Below are 15501 nucleotides of genomic sequence, written 5' to 3'. Positions count from 1 at the left end.
TCTGGTGTTTTGGTCAGTCTGGAAGCGGTGATTGATGGTGAGATTCCCCCTGTCTGTCTGGTGTTTTGGTCAGTCTGGGAGCGGTGACTGATGGTGAGATTCCCCTCTGTCTGTCTGGTGTTTTGGTCAGTCTGGAAGCGGTGATTGATGGTGAGATTCCCCTCTGTCTGTCTGGTGTTTTGGTCAGTCTGGGAGCGGTCACTGATGGTGGGATTCCCCTCTGTCTGTCTGGTGTTTTGGTCAGTCTGGGAGCGGTGACTGATGGTGAGATTCCCCCTCTGTCTGTCTGATGTTTTGGTCAGTCTGGGAGCGGTGATTAATGGTGAGATTCCCCCCTGTCTGTCTGGTGTTTTGTTCAGTCCGGGAGCAGTGACTGATGGTGAGATTCCCCCCTGTCTGTCTGGTGTTTTGGTCAGTCTGGGAGCGGTCACCGATGGTGAGATTCCCCCCTGTCTGTCTGGTGTTTTGGTCAGTCTGGGAGTGGTGATTGATGCTGAGATTCCCCTCTGTCTGTCTGGTGTTTTGTTCAGTCTGGGAGCAGTGACTGATGGTGAGATTCCCCCCTGTCTGTCTGGTGTTTTGGTCAGTCTGGGAGCGGTCACTGATGGTGAGATTCCCCCTCTGTCTGTCTGGTGTTTTGGTCAGTCTGGGAGCGCTGACTGATGGTGAGATTCCCCTCTGTCTGTCTGGTGTTTTGGTCAGTCTGGGAGCGGTCACTGATGGTGAGATTCCCCCCTGTCTGTCTGGTGTTTTGGTCAGTCTGGGAGTGGTGATTGATGCTGAGATTCCCCTCTGTCTGTCTGGTGTTTTGGTCAGTCTGGTAGCAGTGACTGATGGTGAGATTCCCCCCTGTCTGTCTGGTGTTTTGGTCAGTCTGGGAACGGTCACTGATGGTGAGATTCCCCCTCTGTCTGTCTGGTGTTTTGGTCAGTCTGGGAGCGCTGACTGATGGTGAGATTCCCCTCTGTCTGTCTGGTGTTTTGGTCAGTCTGGGAGCGGTCACTGATGGTGAGATTCCCCCCTGTCAGTCTCGTGTTTTGGTCAGTCTGGGAGCGGTGATTGATGGTGAGATTCCCCTCTGTCTGTCTGGTGTTTTGGTCAGTCTGGGAGCGGTCACTGATGGTGAGATTCCCCCCTGTCTGTCTGGTGTTTTGGTCAGTCTGGGAGCGGTCACTGATGGTGAGATTCCCCCCTGTCTGTCTGGTGTTTTGGTCAGTCTGGGAGTGGTGATTGATGCTGAGATTCCCCTCTGTCTGTCTGGTGTTTTGGTCAGTCTGGGAGCAGTGACTGATGGTGAGATTCCCCCCTGTCTGTCTGGTGTTTTGGTCAGTCTGGGAGCGGTCACTGATGGTGAGATTCCCCCTCTGTCTGTCTGGTGTTTTGGTCAGTCTGGGAGCGCTGACTGATGGTGAGATTCCCCTCTGTCTGTCTGGTGTTTTGGTCAGTCTGGGAGCAGTGACTGATGGTGAGATTCCCCCCTGTCTGTCTGGTGTTTTGGTCAGTCTGGGAGCGGTCACTGATGGTGAGATTCCCCCCTGTCTGTCTGGTGTTTTAGTCAGTCTGGGAGTGGTGATTGATGCTGAGATTCCCCTCTGTCTGTCTGGTGTTTTGGTCAGTCTGGTAGCAGTGACTGATGGTGAGATTCCCCCCTGTCTGTCTGGTGTTTTGGTCAGTCTGGGAACGGTCACTGATGGTGAGATTCCCCCTCTGTCTGTCTGGTGTTTTGGTCAGTCTGGGAGCGCTGACTGATGGTGAGATTCCCCTCTGTCTGTCTGGTGTTTTGGTCAGTCTGGGAGCGGTCACTGATGGTGAGATTCCCCCCTGTCAGTCTGGTGTTTTGGTCAGTCTGGGAGCGGTGATTGATGGTGAGATTCCCCTCTGTCTGTCTGGTGTTTTGGTCAGTCTGGGAGCGGTCACTGATGGTGAGATTCCCCCCTGTCTGTCTGGTGTTTTGGTCAGTCTGGGAGCGGTCACTGATGGTGAGATTCCCCCTCTGTCTGTCTGGTGTTTTGGTCAGTCTGGGAGCGGTCACTGATGGTGAGATTCCCCCCTGTCTGTCTGGTGTTTTGGTCAGTCTGGGAGCGGTCACTGATGGTGAGATTCCCCCCTGTCTGTCTGGTGTTTTGGTCAGTCTGGGAGCGGTGATTGATGGTGAGATTCCCCTCTGTCTGTCTGGTGTTTTGGTCAGTCTGGGAGCGCTGACTGATGGTGAGATTCCCCTCTGTCTGTCTGGTGTTTTGGTCAGTCTGGGAGCGGTCACTGATGGTGAGATTCCCCCTCTGTCTGTCTGGTGTTTTGGTCAGTCTGGGAGCGGTGATTGATGGTGAGATTCCCCCCTGTCTGTCTGGTGTTTTGGTCAGTCTTGGAGCGGTCACTGATGGTGAGATTCCCCCCTGTCTGTCTGGTGTTTTGGTCAGTCTGGGAGCGGTCACTGATGGTGAGATTCCCCCCTGCCTGTCTGGTGTTTTGGTCAGTCTGGGAGCGGTGACTGATGGTGAGATTCCCCCTCTGTCTGTCTGGTGTTTTGGTCAGTCTGGGAGCGGTGACTGATGGTGAGATTCCCTTCTGTCTGTCTGGTGTTTTGGTCAGTCTGGGAGCGGTGATTGATGGTGAGATTCCCCCCTGTCTGTCTGGTGTTTTGGTCAGTCTTGGAGCGGTCACTGATGGTGAGATTCCCCCCTGTCTGTCTGGTGTTTTGGTCAGTCTGGGAGCGGTCACTGATGGTGAGATTCCCCCCTGTCTGTCTGGTGTTTTGGTCAGTCTGGGAGCGGTGACTGATGGTGAGATTCCCCTCTGTCTGTCTGGTGTTTTGGTCAGTCTGGGAGCGGTCACTGATGATGAGATTCCCCCCTGTCTGTCTGGTGTTTTGGTCAGTCTGGGAGCGGTGACTGATGGTGAGATTCCCCCTCTGTCTGTCTGGTGTTTTGTTCAGTCTGGGAGCGGTCACTGATGGTGAGATTCCCCCCCTGTCTGTCTGGTGTTTTGGTCAGTCTGGGAGCGGTGATTGATGGTGAGATTCCCCCCTGTCTGTCTGGTGTTTTGGTCAGTCTGGGAGCGGTGACTGATGGTGAGATTCCCCTCTGTCTGTCTGGTGTTTTGGTCAGTCTGGGAGCGGTGATGAATGGTGAGATTCCCCCCTGTCTGTCTGGTGTTTTGGTCAGTCTGGGAGCGGTGATTGATGGTGAGATTCCCCCTCTGTCTGTCTGGTGTTTTGGTCAGTCTGGGAGCGGTGATGAATGGTGAGATTCCCCCTCTGTCTGTCTGGTGTTTTGGTCAGTCTGGGAGCGGTGACTGACGGTGAGATTCCCCCCTGTCTGTCTGGTGTTTTGGTCAGTCTGGGAGCGGTGATTGATGGTGAGATTCCCCCCTGTCTGTCTGGTGTTTTGGTCAGTCTGGGAGCGGTGATTGATGGTGGGATTCCCCTCTGTCTGTCTGGTGTTTTGGTCAGTCTGGGAGCGGTGACTGATGGTGAGATTCCCCCCTGTCTGTCTGGTGTTTTGGTCAGTCTGGGAGCGGTGATTGATGGTGAGATTCCCCCCTGTCTGTCTGGTGTTTTGGTCAGTCTGGGAGCGGTGACTGATGGTGAGATTCCCCCCTGTCTGTCTGGTGTTTTGGTCAGTCTGGGAGCGGTGATTGATGGTGAGATTCCCCCCTGTCTGTCTGGTGTTTTGGTCAGTCTGGGAGCGGTGATTGATGGTGAGATTCCCCCCTGTCTGTCTGGTGTTTTGGTCAGTCTGGGAGCGGTCACTGATGGTGAGATTCCCCCCTGTCTGTCTGGTGTTTTGGTCAGTCTGGGAGCAGCAATGGCGGTGGTCATTACCCACAAGGCCGCGCGGCTCGGAAAGCGGTCCGCCCGCGGCCCCGGTGCACTCTGGGGAGACGGTCAGAGGCTCCGTCACGGAGAGAGAGAGAAGGAGAAAGAGAGAGAGAGAGAGAGAGAGAGAGGAGGACAGGTGAGGGGGAGAGAGAGGAGGACAGGTGAGGGGGAGAGAGAGGAGGACAGGTGAGGGGGAGAGAGGAGGGACAGGTGAGGGGGAGAGAGAGGAGGACAGGTGAGGGGGAGAGAGAGGAGGACAGGTGAGGGGGGAGAGAGAGGAGGACAGGTGAGGGGGAGAGAGGAGGACAGGTGAGGGGGAGAGAGAGGAGGACATGTGAGGGGGAGAGAGGAGGACAGGTGAGAGGGTGAGTGAGGAGGACAGGTGAGGGGGAGATGAGAGGAGGGACAGGTGAGGGGGAGAGAGAGAGAGGACAGGTGAGGGAGAGAGAGGAGGACAGGTGAGGGGGAGAGAGAGGAGGACATGTGAGGGGGAGAGAGGAGGACAGGTGAGGGGGTGAGTGAGGAGGACAGGTGAGGGAGAGAGAGAGGAGGACAGGTGAGGGGGAGAGAGAGGAGGAGGACAGGTGAGGGAGAGAGAGAGGAGGACAGGTGACGGGGGAGAGAGATGAGGACAGGTGAGGGGGGAGAGAGAGGAGGACAGGTGAGGGGGGGAGAGAGGAGGAGGACAGGTGAGGGAGAGAGAGAGGAGGACAGGTGACGGGGAGAGAGATGAGGACAGGTGAGGGGGAGAGAGAGGAGGACAGGTGAGGGGGGGAGAGAGAGAGGAGGACAGGTGAAGAGAGAGAGAGGAGGACAGGTGAGGGGGAGAGAGAGGAGGACAGGTGAGGAGAGAGAGAGGAGGACAGGTGAGGGGGAGGAGAGGAGGACAGGTGAGGGAGAGAGAGAGGAGGACAGTAGGAGAGAGAGAGGAGGACAGGTGAGGAGAGAGAGAGGAGGACAGGTGAGGATAGAGAGAGGAGGACAGGTGAGGGGGGGGAGAGAGAGAGGGAGGACAGGTGAGTGGGGAGAGAGAGGAGGACAGGTGAGGGGGGAGAGAGAGGGAGGACAGGTGAGGGGGGAGAGAGAGGAGGACAGGTGAGGGGGAGAGAGAGGAGGACAGGTGAGGGGGAGAGAGAGGAGGACAGGTGAGGGCGAGAGAGAGAGGAGGACAGGTGAGGGGAGAGAGAGAGAGGACAGGTGAGGAGAGAGAGAGGAGGACAGGTGAGGGGAGAGAGAGGGAGGACAGGTGAGGAGAGAGAGAGGAGGACAGGTGAGGGGGAGAGAGTGGAGGACAGATGAGGGGGAGAGAGGAGGACAGATGAGGTAGAGAGAGGAGGACAGGTGAGGGGGGAGAGAGAGGAGGACAAGTGAGGGGGGGAGAGGAGGACAGGTGAGGGGGAGAGAGAGGAGGACAGGTGAGGGGGAGAGAGAGGAGGACAGGTGAGGTGGAGAGAGAGGAGGACAGGTGAGGGGGAGAGAGGAGGGACAGGTGAGGGTGGAGAGAGGAGGACAGGTGAGGGGGAGAGAGAGAGAAGGAGAAAGAGAGAGAGAGAGAGGAGGACAGGTGAGGTGAGAGAAGAGGACAGGTGAGGGGGAGAGAGAGGAGGACAGGTGAGGGGGAGAGAGAGGAGGACAGGTGAGGGGGGAAGAGAGGTGGACTGGTGAGGGGGGGAGAGAGAGGTGGAAGGTGGGGGAGAGTGAGGACAGGTGAGGGCGAGAGAGAGGAGGACAGGTGAGGGGATGAGGAGGCAGGTGAGGGGATGTGAGGGGGGAGAGGAGGACAGGTGAGGAGGGAGAGAGAGGAGGACAGGTGAGGGGAGAGAGAGGAGGACAGGTGAGGGGGAGAGAGAGGAGGACAGGTGAGGGGGAGAGAGGAGGACAGGTGTGCGGGAGAGAGAGGAGGACAGGTGAGGGGGAGAGAGAGGAGGACAGGTGAGTGGGAGAGAGAGGAGGACAGGTGAGGGGGAGAGAGAGGAGGACAGGTGAGGGGGAGAGAGAGGAGGACAGGTGAGGGGGAGAGAGGAGGACAGGTGAGGGGAGAGAGAGGAGGACAGGTGAGGGGAGAGAGAGAGAGGAGAAAGAGAGAGAGAGAGAGAGGAGGACAGGTGAGGGGGAGAGAGAGGAGGACAGGTGAGGGGGAGAGAGATGAGGGACAGGTGAGGGGGAGAGAGAGGAGGACAGGTGAGGAAGAGAGAGAGGAGGACAGGTGAGGGGGGAGAGAGAGAGGAGGACAGGTGAAGAGAGAGAGAGGAGGACAGGTGAGGGGGAGAGAGAGGAGGACAGGTGAGGAGAGAGAGGAGGACAGGTGAGGGGGAGAGAGAGGAGGACAGGTGAGGGGGGAGAGAGAGGAGGACAGGTGAGGAGGAGAGAGAGGAGGATAGGTGAGGGGGAGAGAGAGGAGGACAGGTGAGGAGGAGGAGAGAGTGGAGGACAGGTGAGGGGGAGAGAGAGGGAGGACAGGTGAGGGGGGGAGAGAGAGGAGGACAGGTGAGGGAGGGTGAGGAGGAAAGTGAGGGGGAGAGAGAGGAGAACAGGTGAGGAGGAGAGAGAGGAGGACAGGTGAGGGGGAGAGAGAGGAGGACAGGTGAGGGGGAGAGAGAGGAGGACAGGTGAGGGGGGAGAGAGAGAGTGAGGACAGGTGAGGGGGAGAGAGTGGAGGACAGTTGAGGGGGAGAGAGGAGGACAGGTGAGGGGGAGAGAGAGGAGGCAGGTGAGGGGGAGAGAGAGAGGTGGGACAGGTGAGGGGGAGAGAGAGGAGGACAGGTGAGGGGAGAGAGAGGAGGACAGGTGAGGGGAGAGAGAGGAGGACAGGTGAGGAGGAGAGAGAGTGGAGGACAGGTGAGGGGTGACAGGTGAGGGGGAGAGAGAGGAGAACAGGTGAGGGGAGGGGAGAGGAGGACAGGTGAGGGAGAGAGAGAGGAGGACAGGTGAGTGGGAGAGAGAGGAGGACAGGTGAGGGGGGAGAGAGAGGAGGACAGGTGAGGGGGGAGAGAGAGGAGGACAGGTGAGGGGGAGAGAGAGGAGGACAGGTGAGGGGGAGAGAGAGGAGGACAGGTGAGGGCGAGAGAGAGAGGAGGACAGGTGAGGGGAGAGAGAGAGAGGACAGGTGAGGAGAGAGAGAGGAGGACAGGTGAGGGGGAGAGAGAGGAGGACAGGTGAGGAGAGAGAGAGGAGGACAGGTGAGGGGGGAGAGAGTGGAGGACAGATGAGGGGGAGAGAGGAGGACAGATGAGGGAGAGAGAGGAGGACAGGTGAGGGGGGAGAGAGAGGAGGACAAGTGAGGGGGGGAGAGGAGGACAGGTGAGGGGGAGAGAGAGGAGGACAGGTGAGGGGGAGAGAGAGGAGGACAGGTGAGGTGGAGAGAGAGGAGGACAGGTGAGGGGGAGAGAGGAGGACAGGTGAGGGGTGGAGAGAGGAGGACAGGTGAGGGGGGAGAGAGAGAGAAGGAGAAAGAGAGAGAGAGGAGGACAGGTGAGGTGGAGAGAGGAGGACAGGTGAGGGGGAGAGAGAGGAGGACAGGTGAGGGGGAGAGAGAGGAGGACAGGTGAGGGGGAGAGAGAGGAGGACTGGTGAGGGGGAGAGAGAGAGGAGGACAGGTGAGGAGGAGAGAGAGCGATGGAGAAAGAGAGAGAGAGAGGAGGACAGGTGAGGGGGGAGAGAGGAGGACAGGTGAGGGGGAGAGAGGAGGACAGGTGAGGAGGAGAGAGAGAGGAGGACAGGTGAGGGGGGAGAGAGAGGAGGACAGGTGAGGGGGAGAGAGAGGAGGACAGGTGAGGGGGAGAGAGGAGGACAGGTGTGCGGGAGAGAGAGGAGGAGACAGGTGAGGGGGAGAGAGAGGGAGGACAGGTGAGTGGGAGAGAGAGGAGGACAGGTGAGGGGGAGAGAGAGGAGGACAGGTGAGGGGGAGAGAGAGGAGGACAGGTGAGGGGGGTAGAGAGGAGGACAGGTGAGGGGGAGAGAGAGGAGGACAGGTGAGGGGGAGAGAGAGAGAGGAGAAAGAGAGAGAGAGAGAGAGGAGGACAGGTGAGGGGGAGAGAGAGAGGAGGACAGGTGAGGGGGAGAGAGATGAGGACAGGTGAGGGGGAGAGAGAGGAGGACAGGTGAGGAGAGAGAGAGGAGGACAGGTGAGGGGGGGAGAGAGAGAGGAGGACAGGTGAAGAGAGAGAGAGGAGGACAGGTGAGGGGGGAGAGAGAGGAGGACAGGTGAGGAGAGAGAGGAGGACAGGTGAGGGGGGAGAGAGAGAGAAGAGGACAGGTGAGGGGGAGAGAGAGGAGGACAGGTGAGGAGAGAGAGAGGAGGACAGGTGACGGGGAGAGAGAGGAGGACAGGTGAGGAGGGAGAGAGAGTGGAGGACAGTTGAGGGGGAGAGAGGAGGACAGGTGAGGGGGAGAGAGAGGAGGACAGGTGAGGGGGAGAGAGAGGAGGACAGGTGAGGGGGAGAGAGAGAGGAGGACAGGTGAGGAGGAGAGAGAGGAGGACAGGTGAGGGGAGAGAGAGAGGAGGACAGGTGAGGAGGAGAGAGAGTGGAGGACAGGTGAGGGGGAGAGAGAGAGGAGGACAGGTGAGGGGGAGAGAGAGGAGGACAGGTGAGGGAGGGGAGAGAGAGGAAAGGTGAGGGGGAGAGAGAGGAGAACAGGTGAGGAGAGAGAGAGGAGGACAGGTGAGGGGGAGAAGAGAGAGGAGGACAGGTGAGGGGGAGAGAGAGGAGGACAGGTGAGGGGGGAGAGAGACGGTTGGTCAGAGGGAGAGGGTCTGAGACTGACTGACTGAGTGAGTGAGTGAGTGAGTGTGTGCGAGTGAGTGTGCGGACTGTGTGTGTGAGTCAGTGTGAGATTGTGACAGTGGATGTGATTGTGAGATTGAGCGAGTGTGAGATTGTGTGTGTGAGAGACTGACGGTGAGTGTGTGAGCGGGGGGGAGTGGGAGAGAGAGAGTGGGAGGGAGGGAGGGAGAGGGGGGAGGTGAGTGTGTATGAGAGTGGGAGGGAGGGAGGGAGGGAGAGAGAGCGGGAGGGAGGGAGGGAGAGAGAGTGGGAGGGAGGGAGGGAGAGGGGGGGAGTGAGTGTGTATGAGAGTGGGAGGGAGGGAGGGAGAGGGGGGAGTGAGTGTTTATGTGAGAGTGGGAGGGAGGGAGGGAGAGGGGGGGAGTGAGTGTGTATGAGAGTGGGAGGGAGGGAGGGAGAGGGGGGAGTGAGTGTGTATGTGAGAGTGAGAGGGAGGGAGGGAGAGGGGGGGAGTGAGTGTTTATGTGAGAGTGGGAGGGAGGGAGGGAGAGGGGGGGAGTGAGTGTTTATGTGAGAGTGGGAGGGAGGGAGGGAGAGGGGGGAGTGAGTGTGTGTGTGAGAGTGAGAGGGAGGGAGGGAGAGGGGGGGAGTGAGTGTGTATGAGAGTGAGAGGGAGGGAGGGAGAGGGGGGAGTGAGTGTGTATGAGAGAGTGGGAGGGAGGGAGGGAGAGGGGGGGAGTGAGGTGTGTGTGTGAGAGTGGGAGCGAGGGAGGGAGAGGGGGGATGTGGAGTGTGTATGTGAGAGTGGGAGGGAGGGAGGGAGAGGGGGGGAGGTGAGTGTGTGTGTGAGAGTGGGAGGGAGGGGAGGGAGAGGGGGGGAGTGAGTGTTTATGTGAGAGTGGGAGGGAGGGAGGGAGAGGGGGGAGTGAGTGTGTAGTGTGAGGTGGGAGGGGAGGGAGGGAGAGGGGGGAGTGAGTGTGTGTGTGAGAGTGAGAGGGAGGGAGGGAGAGGGGGGAGTGAGTGTGTGTGTGAGAGTGGGAGGGAGGGAGGGAGAGGGGGGAAGTGAATGTGTGTGAGAGTGGGAGGGAGGGAGGGAGAGGGGGGAGTGAGTGTGTATGTGAGAGTGGGAGGGAGGGAGGGAGAGGGGGGGAGTGAGTGTGTGTGAGAGTGGGAGGGAGGGAGGGAGAGGGTGGAGTGAGTGTGTGTGTGAGAGTGGGAGGGAGGGAGGGAGAGGGGGGAGTGAGTGTGTGTGTGAGAGTGGGAGGGAGGGAGGGAGAGGGGGGGAGTGAGTGTGTATGTGAGAGTGGGAGGGAGGGAGGGAGAGGGGGTGGAGTGAGTGTGTATGAGAGTGGGAGGGAGGGAGGGAGAGGGGGGAGTGGAGTGGTGTGTATGTGAGAGTGGGAGGGAGGGAGGGAGAGGGGGGAGTGAGTGTGTATGAGAGTGGGAGGGAGGGAGGGAGAGGGGGGAGTGAGTGTGTATGAGAGTGGGAGGGAGGGAGGGAGAGGGGGGAGTGGGGGGAGTGTGTGTGAGAGTGGGAGGGAGGGAGGGGAGAGGGGGGAGTGAGTGTGTATGTGAGAGTGGGAGGGAGGGGAGGGATGAGGGGGGAGTGAGTGTGTGTGTGAGAGTGGGAGGGAGGGAGGGAGGGAGAGGGGGGAGTGAGTGTGTGTGAGAGTGGGAGGGAGGGAGGGAGAGGGGGGAGTGAGTGTGTGTGTGAGAGTGAGAGAGTGAAGGAAGGCAGGGGGGAGGGAAGTGGGTGAGATCACAGACAAGATAAAGTTGCATTCGAAAGCTACAAAGAGACTGATCCTGGTCTAAATGGGATGAGCTCGGAGGAGAGATGAGAGAAACTTAAATTTTAGACTTTTGAAAAAGGGGCGCAAACTTAATATCAATCAGAAAAGAATAAAGGGACTTTTTTCATGCAGCGAGTTATTAAGAAATCCCCTTTTCAAAACCAGTGGTGGACACAGAGTCCAGAATCGCTTTGATGAAGCCGTCTCTCTGTGGGGAGCGCACTCACACCTGAGTCCGAGGTTATCAGTTCAACTCCCACTCCAGACACTTGACCAGATAATCCTGGCTCACACTCCAGTGCAGGACTGAGCGAGTGCTGCACTGTCGGAGGGGCAGAACTGAGGGAGCACTGCACTGTGGGAGGGGCAGTAATGAGGGAGTGCTGTACTGTGGGAGGGGCAGTACTGAGGGAGTGCTGTACTATCTGAGGGGCAGTACTGAGGGAGCACTGCACTGTGGGAGGGGCAGTACTGAGGGAGTGCTGCACTGTCGGAGGGGCAGTACTGAGGGAGTGCTGCACTGTCGGAGGGGCAGTACTGAGGGAGCACTGCACTGTCGGAGGGGCAGTACTGAGGGAGCACTGCACTGTCGGAGGGGCAGTACTGAGGGAGTGCTGCACTGTCGGAGGGGCAGTACTGAGGGAGTGCTGCACTGTCGGAGGGACAGTACTGAGGGAGCACTGCACTGTCGGAGGGGCAGTACTGAGGGAGTGCTGCATTGTCGGAGGGGCAGTCCTGAGGGAGTGCTACACTTTCGGAGGTGCTGTGTTTCAGATGAGGCGTTAACTCGAGACCCCGTCTGCGCTCTCAGGTGAACGTAAAAGATTCCACGGCACTATTTCGAAGAAGAGCAGGGGAGTTCTCCCCGGGCACCGTACACGGGGGTGTGACTTACACGTCAATATCCCATAGTGTACAGTTGCCTTGGCAGCAGATAAAGATATAGAATCATAGATTGATACAGAGCAGAAGGAGGCCATTCGTCCCATCGTGCCTGTACTGGCTCTTTGAAAGAGCTATCCAATTAGTCCCACTCCCCTGCAAATTTCCCCCCTTCATGTATTTATCCAATTCCCTTTTGAAAAGCAATCTGCTTCCACCACCCTTTCAGGCAGTGCATTGCAGATCAGAACAACTCGCTGCATGAAAATATATTTCCTCATGTCGCCTCTGGTTCTTTTGCCAGTTATCTTAAACCTGCGACCCTTCTGCCAGTGGAAACGGTTTCTCCTTATTTGCTCGATCAAAACCCTGCATAATTTTGAACACCTCCACCAAATCTCCCCTTCACCTTCTCTGCCCTGAGGAGAACAACCCCAACCTCTGGACAGCCCCGCATCCCTGGTACCATTCTCGTCAAACCTCCTCTGCGCCCTCTCCAAGGCCTTGACATCCTTCCTAAAGTGTTCATTTGTTTCATTTGTTTCTCAGTTTTGGAGGAGACGCGAGGAGTCGAAGGACCCAGCTGAGCCCCCTTGGTGAGGGGTGGGATGGAAAAGCCACCCGTTCTCCGAGACAGTCCGTGCAAGGTGTCGGTATTGGTTGGATTTGGAGAGGGACAGCTGTTGACAACGAAGAGACGTTCTCCTGCCTTGTCCAACTAGCCCGGACCCAGTGTGGGGGGCGGAGCATTGGCATTGCCTGGCAATTGAGTTGTCCTGTTGAACTCGTCCTCCTCTGATCTTCAGCAAGGGAAATGCATCCGAAGGAGGGGCTCTTTCGTGCCTAGGATTTGGGCAGCGTGCTTTGCCTGAGATCCACTGCCCTCGCTGCCTCGTCCTTTGTGCGGAGTCTCCTGTTGCTCATTTTCCACCCTCGCCTCCCCCCAAAGTGCGGAGTCTTGTTCCTCGTCGCAAGGGCAGGAGGGAGAATGGATCCGCAAACCGCTGTTTCCCCGCCCTCCGACCTGCCAGGGGGCGAGCGCGCCCCCCGGGGGGACAAGAGGGTGCAGTGTCCCGACTGCGGGAAGATGTTCAGCCGCCCCTCCAACCTCAAGATCCACCGCTACATCCACCTGGGGCAGAAGCAGTTCCAGTGCCCGACCTGCGGCAAGGCCTTTGCCCAGCCCTCCGGCCTGCGCCAGCACCAGCGGGTACACTCCGGTGACAAGCCCTTCACCTGCCCCGTGTGCCACAAGGCCTTCACCTGGCTCTACGCCATGCGCCAGCACCAGCGTCTCCACACTGGCGAGAAGCCCTTCGCCTGCCCGGTGTGCCACAAGGCCTTTGCCCGCTCCTCCGACCAGCTGGTCCACCAGCGCATCCACATGAGGGAGAAGCCCTACCGCTGCTTGGCCTGCCCCATGAGCTTCGTCCGCTCCTCCTCGCTACTGATGCACCAGCGGGTCCACACCGGCATGAAGATCTACAAGTGCCCCATTTGCGCCAAGATGTACAGCCACCTGTCACCCTTCTCCACGCACAGGTGCTGCCACTCCGGGGAAAGCTCCGACAGATCTCCGGCCCAGGCGAAGACCCCTGGTCCCAACGGGGACCCTTCACCTTCCTCCTCTTCCTCCCCCCGCCCACCGAAGCAGCACCTGTGCTCGGTGTGCGGGAAGAGCTTCTCCCGGCCGTACAGCCTCACCGTCCACCGGCGCGTCCACACCGGCGAGCGGCCCTACAAGTGCACGCTGTGCGACCAGGCCTTCGCCCACGCCTACAGCTTCCTGAACCACCAGCGCCTGCACAGCGGGGACAAGGCCTACAAGTGCTCGATGTGCGGGAAGGCCTTCCTCCGCTCGACGGCCCTCCTGGTCCACGAGCGCATCCACTCAGAGTGGCCTCGGCGGGCCTTCAGCCGGCGGTCGCAGCTGTTCCGGCGCCGTGCGGCGAGGTCCGGTTCGACCCCTCCCCCACCCGCCTCCGGTCACTCGGTTACCCCTCCGACCTCTCGCGGGATCGGCGCGCCCTCTGAGGGGAGGAGCTCTCCAAATGCTGGGCGTGTGAGAAGGACTTCACCTCGTCTCCTGAAACGTCACCAGACGCAGGAGTAGAAATCCAACTTGGGCGGCAGCGCATCAGCCACCCGTTATACGCCCGGCCCGATATTGGGTTCCATTGGCTATACCGCCCGTTATACGCCCGGCCCGATATTGGGTTCCGTTGGCTATACCACCCGTTATATGCCCGGCCCGATATTGGGTTCCATTGGCTATGCCGCCTGTTATACGCCCGGCCCGATATTGGGTTCCATTGGCTATACTGCCCGTCATACACCTGGCCCGATATTGGGTTCCGTTGGCTGTACCGCCCATTATACGCCCGGCCCGATATTGGGTTCCATTGGCTATACCGCCCGTTATACGCCCGGCCCGATATTGGGTTCCATCGGCTATACCGCCCGTTATACGCCCGGCCCGATATTGGGTTTCGTTGGCTATGCCGCCTGTTATACGCCCGGCCCGATATTGGGTTCCATTGGCTATACTGCCCGTTATACGCCCGGCCCGATATTGGGTTCCGTTGGCTATACCGCCCGTTATATGCCCGGCCCGATATTGGGTTCCATTGGCTATGCCGCCTGTTATACGCCCGGCCCGATATTGGGTTCCATTGGCTATACTGCCCGTCATACACCTGGCCCGATATTGGGTTCCGTTGGCTATACCGCCCATTATACGCCCGGCCCGATATTGGGTGCCATTGGCTATACTGCCCGTCATACACCTGGCCCGATATTGGGTTCCGTTGGCCATACCGCCCGTTATACGCCCGGCCCGATATTGGGTTCCGTTGGCCATACCGCCCGTTATGTGCCCGGCCTGATATTGGGTTCCGTTGGCCATACCCCCCGTTTCACGCTTCCGCTCGAGATGGATTTCTGCCCCACAATATATAAACCATAGTTTCTCAGCTTCAACTCTCCCAACTCGTTGACTGCTGCCAAGAGGTACAACCTTCACAGGAGACATTGCAGCCAGGAAGCTTCTGACACAAGCAACAAGAGAACATGTTCGAAAGAAGGACAGAAAAAGAACTTGCATTTATTTAAAGCACCTTTCATGACCTCAGGATGTTCCAAAGTGCCTCACAGAAAATGAAATACTTTTTAACGTGTCGTCACTGCTGTCGGCAAATGCAGCAGCCAATTTGTGCACAGGTGCGGGGTTCAGGGTGAGGGGAAGGTGAGGGGTGAGGGGAAGGTGCGGGGTGAGGGGCAGGTGAGGGGTGAGGGGCAGGTGAGGGGTGAAGGGAAGGTGAGGGGTGAGGGGAAGGTGAGGGGTGAGGGGAAGGTGAGGGGTGAGGGGAAGGTGAGGGGTGAGGGGTTCAGGGTGAGGGGCAGGTGAGGGGTGAAGGGAAGGTGAGGGGTGAGGGGCAGGTGAGGGGTGAAGGGAAGGTGAGGGGTGAGGGGAAGGTGAGGGGTGAGGGGAAGGTGAGGGGTGAGGGGAAGGTGAGGGGTGAAGGGAAGGTGAGGGGTGAGGGGAAGGTGAGGGGTGAAGGGAAGGTGAGGGGTGAGGGGTGAAGGGAAGGTGAGGGGTGAGGGGTGAAGGGAAGGTGCCAGGCCCAGGGTGTGGGGTTCAGGGTGAGGGGAGGGTGCGGGCTCGGGGTGAGGGGAAGGTGAGGGGTGAGGGGAAGGTGAGGGGTGAGGGGAAGGTGAGGGGTGAGGGGAAGGTGAGGGGTGAAGGGAAGGTGAGGGGTGAAGGGAAGGTGAGGGGTGAAGGGAAGGTGAGGGGTGAGGGGAAGGTGAGGGGTGAGGGGAAGGTGAGGGGTGAAGGGAAGGTGAGGGGTGAAGGGAAGGTGAGGGGTGAGGGGAAGGTGAGGGGTGAGGGGAAGGTGAGGGGTGAGGGGAAGGTGAGGGGTGAGGGGAAGGTGAGGGGTGAGGGGAAGGTGAGGGGTGAAGGGAAGGTGAGGGGTGAAGGGAAGGTGAGGGGTGAGGGGCTCAGGGTGAGGGGCTCAGGGTGAGGGGCTCAGGGTGAGGGGTGAGGGGTTCAGGGTGAGGGGTTCTGGGTGAGGGGAAGGTGAGGGGTGAAGGGAAGGTGAGGGGTTCTGGGTGAGGGGTTCAGGGTGAGGGGCTCAGGGTGAGGGGCTCGGGGTGTGGGTTCGGGGTGAGGGGTTCAGGGTGAGGGGCTCGGGGTGAGGGGAATGGGGTAAGAATCCCGGAGAGTGGAAGGTCTCATTAAGACTGTGTTTGGCCTCGAGCTCACTAACTGTAACCTTGCTTCAAG

The 15501-nt window shown here is 59.1% G+C and overlaps 1 protein-coding gene across 1 annotated transcript; it reads left to right on the top strand.

Moving 5' to 3' along the window:
• Positions 1–12470: 12470 nt before the first annotated feature.
• On the top strand, positions 12471–13445 carry LOC137310405 (zinc finger protein 239-like). Its single transcript, XM_067978238.1, has one exon. The coding sequence runs from the start codon at positions 12493–12495 to the stop codon at positions 13327–13329; it is 837 nt and encodes a 278-aa protein (XP_067834339.1). The 5' UTR covers positions 12471–12492; the 3' UTR covers positions 13330–13445.
• Positions 13446–15501: the final 2056 nt, after the last annotated feature.

This window comes from Heptranchias perlo, unplaced genomic scaffold (genome assembly GCF_035084215.1).
Source record: "Heptranchias perlo isolate sHepPer1 unplaced genomic scaffold, sHepPer1.hap1 HAP1_SCAFFOLD_252, whole genome shotgun sequence".
NCBI lineage: Eukaryota > Metazoa > Chordata > Chondrichthyes > Hexanchiformes > Hexanchidae > Heptranchias > Heptranchias perlo.
Note: the sequence above shows the minus strand (reverse complement) of the source record. Positions and strands in the feature narration are given on the sequence as shown.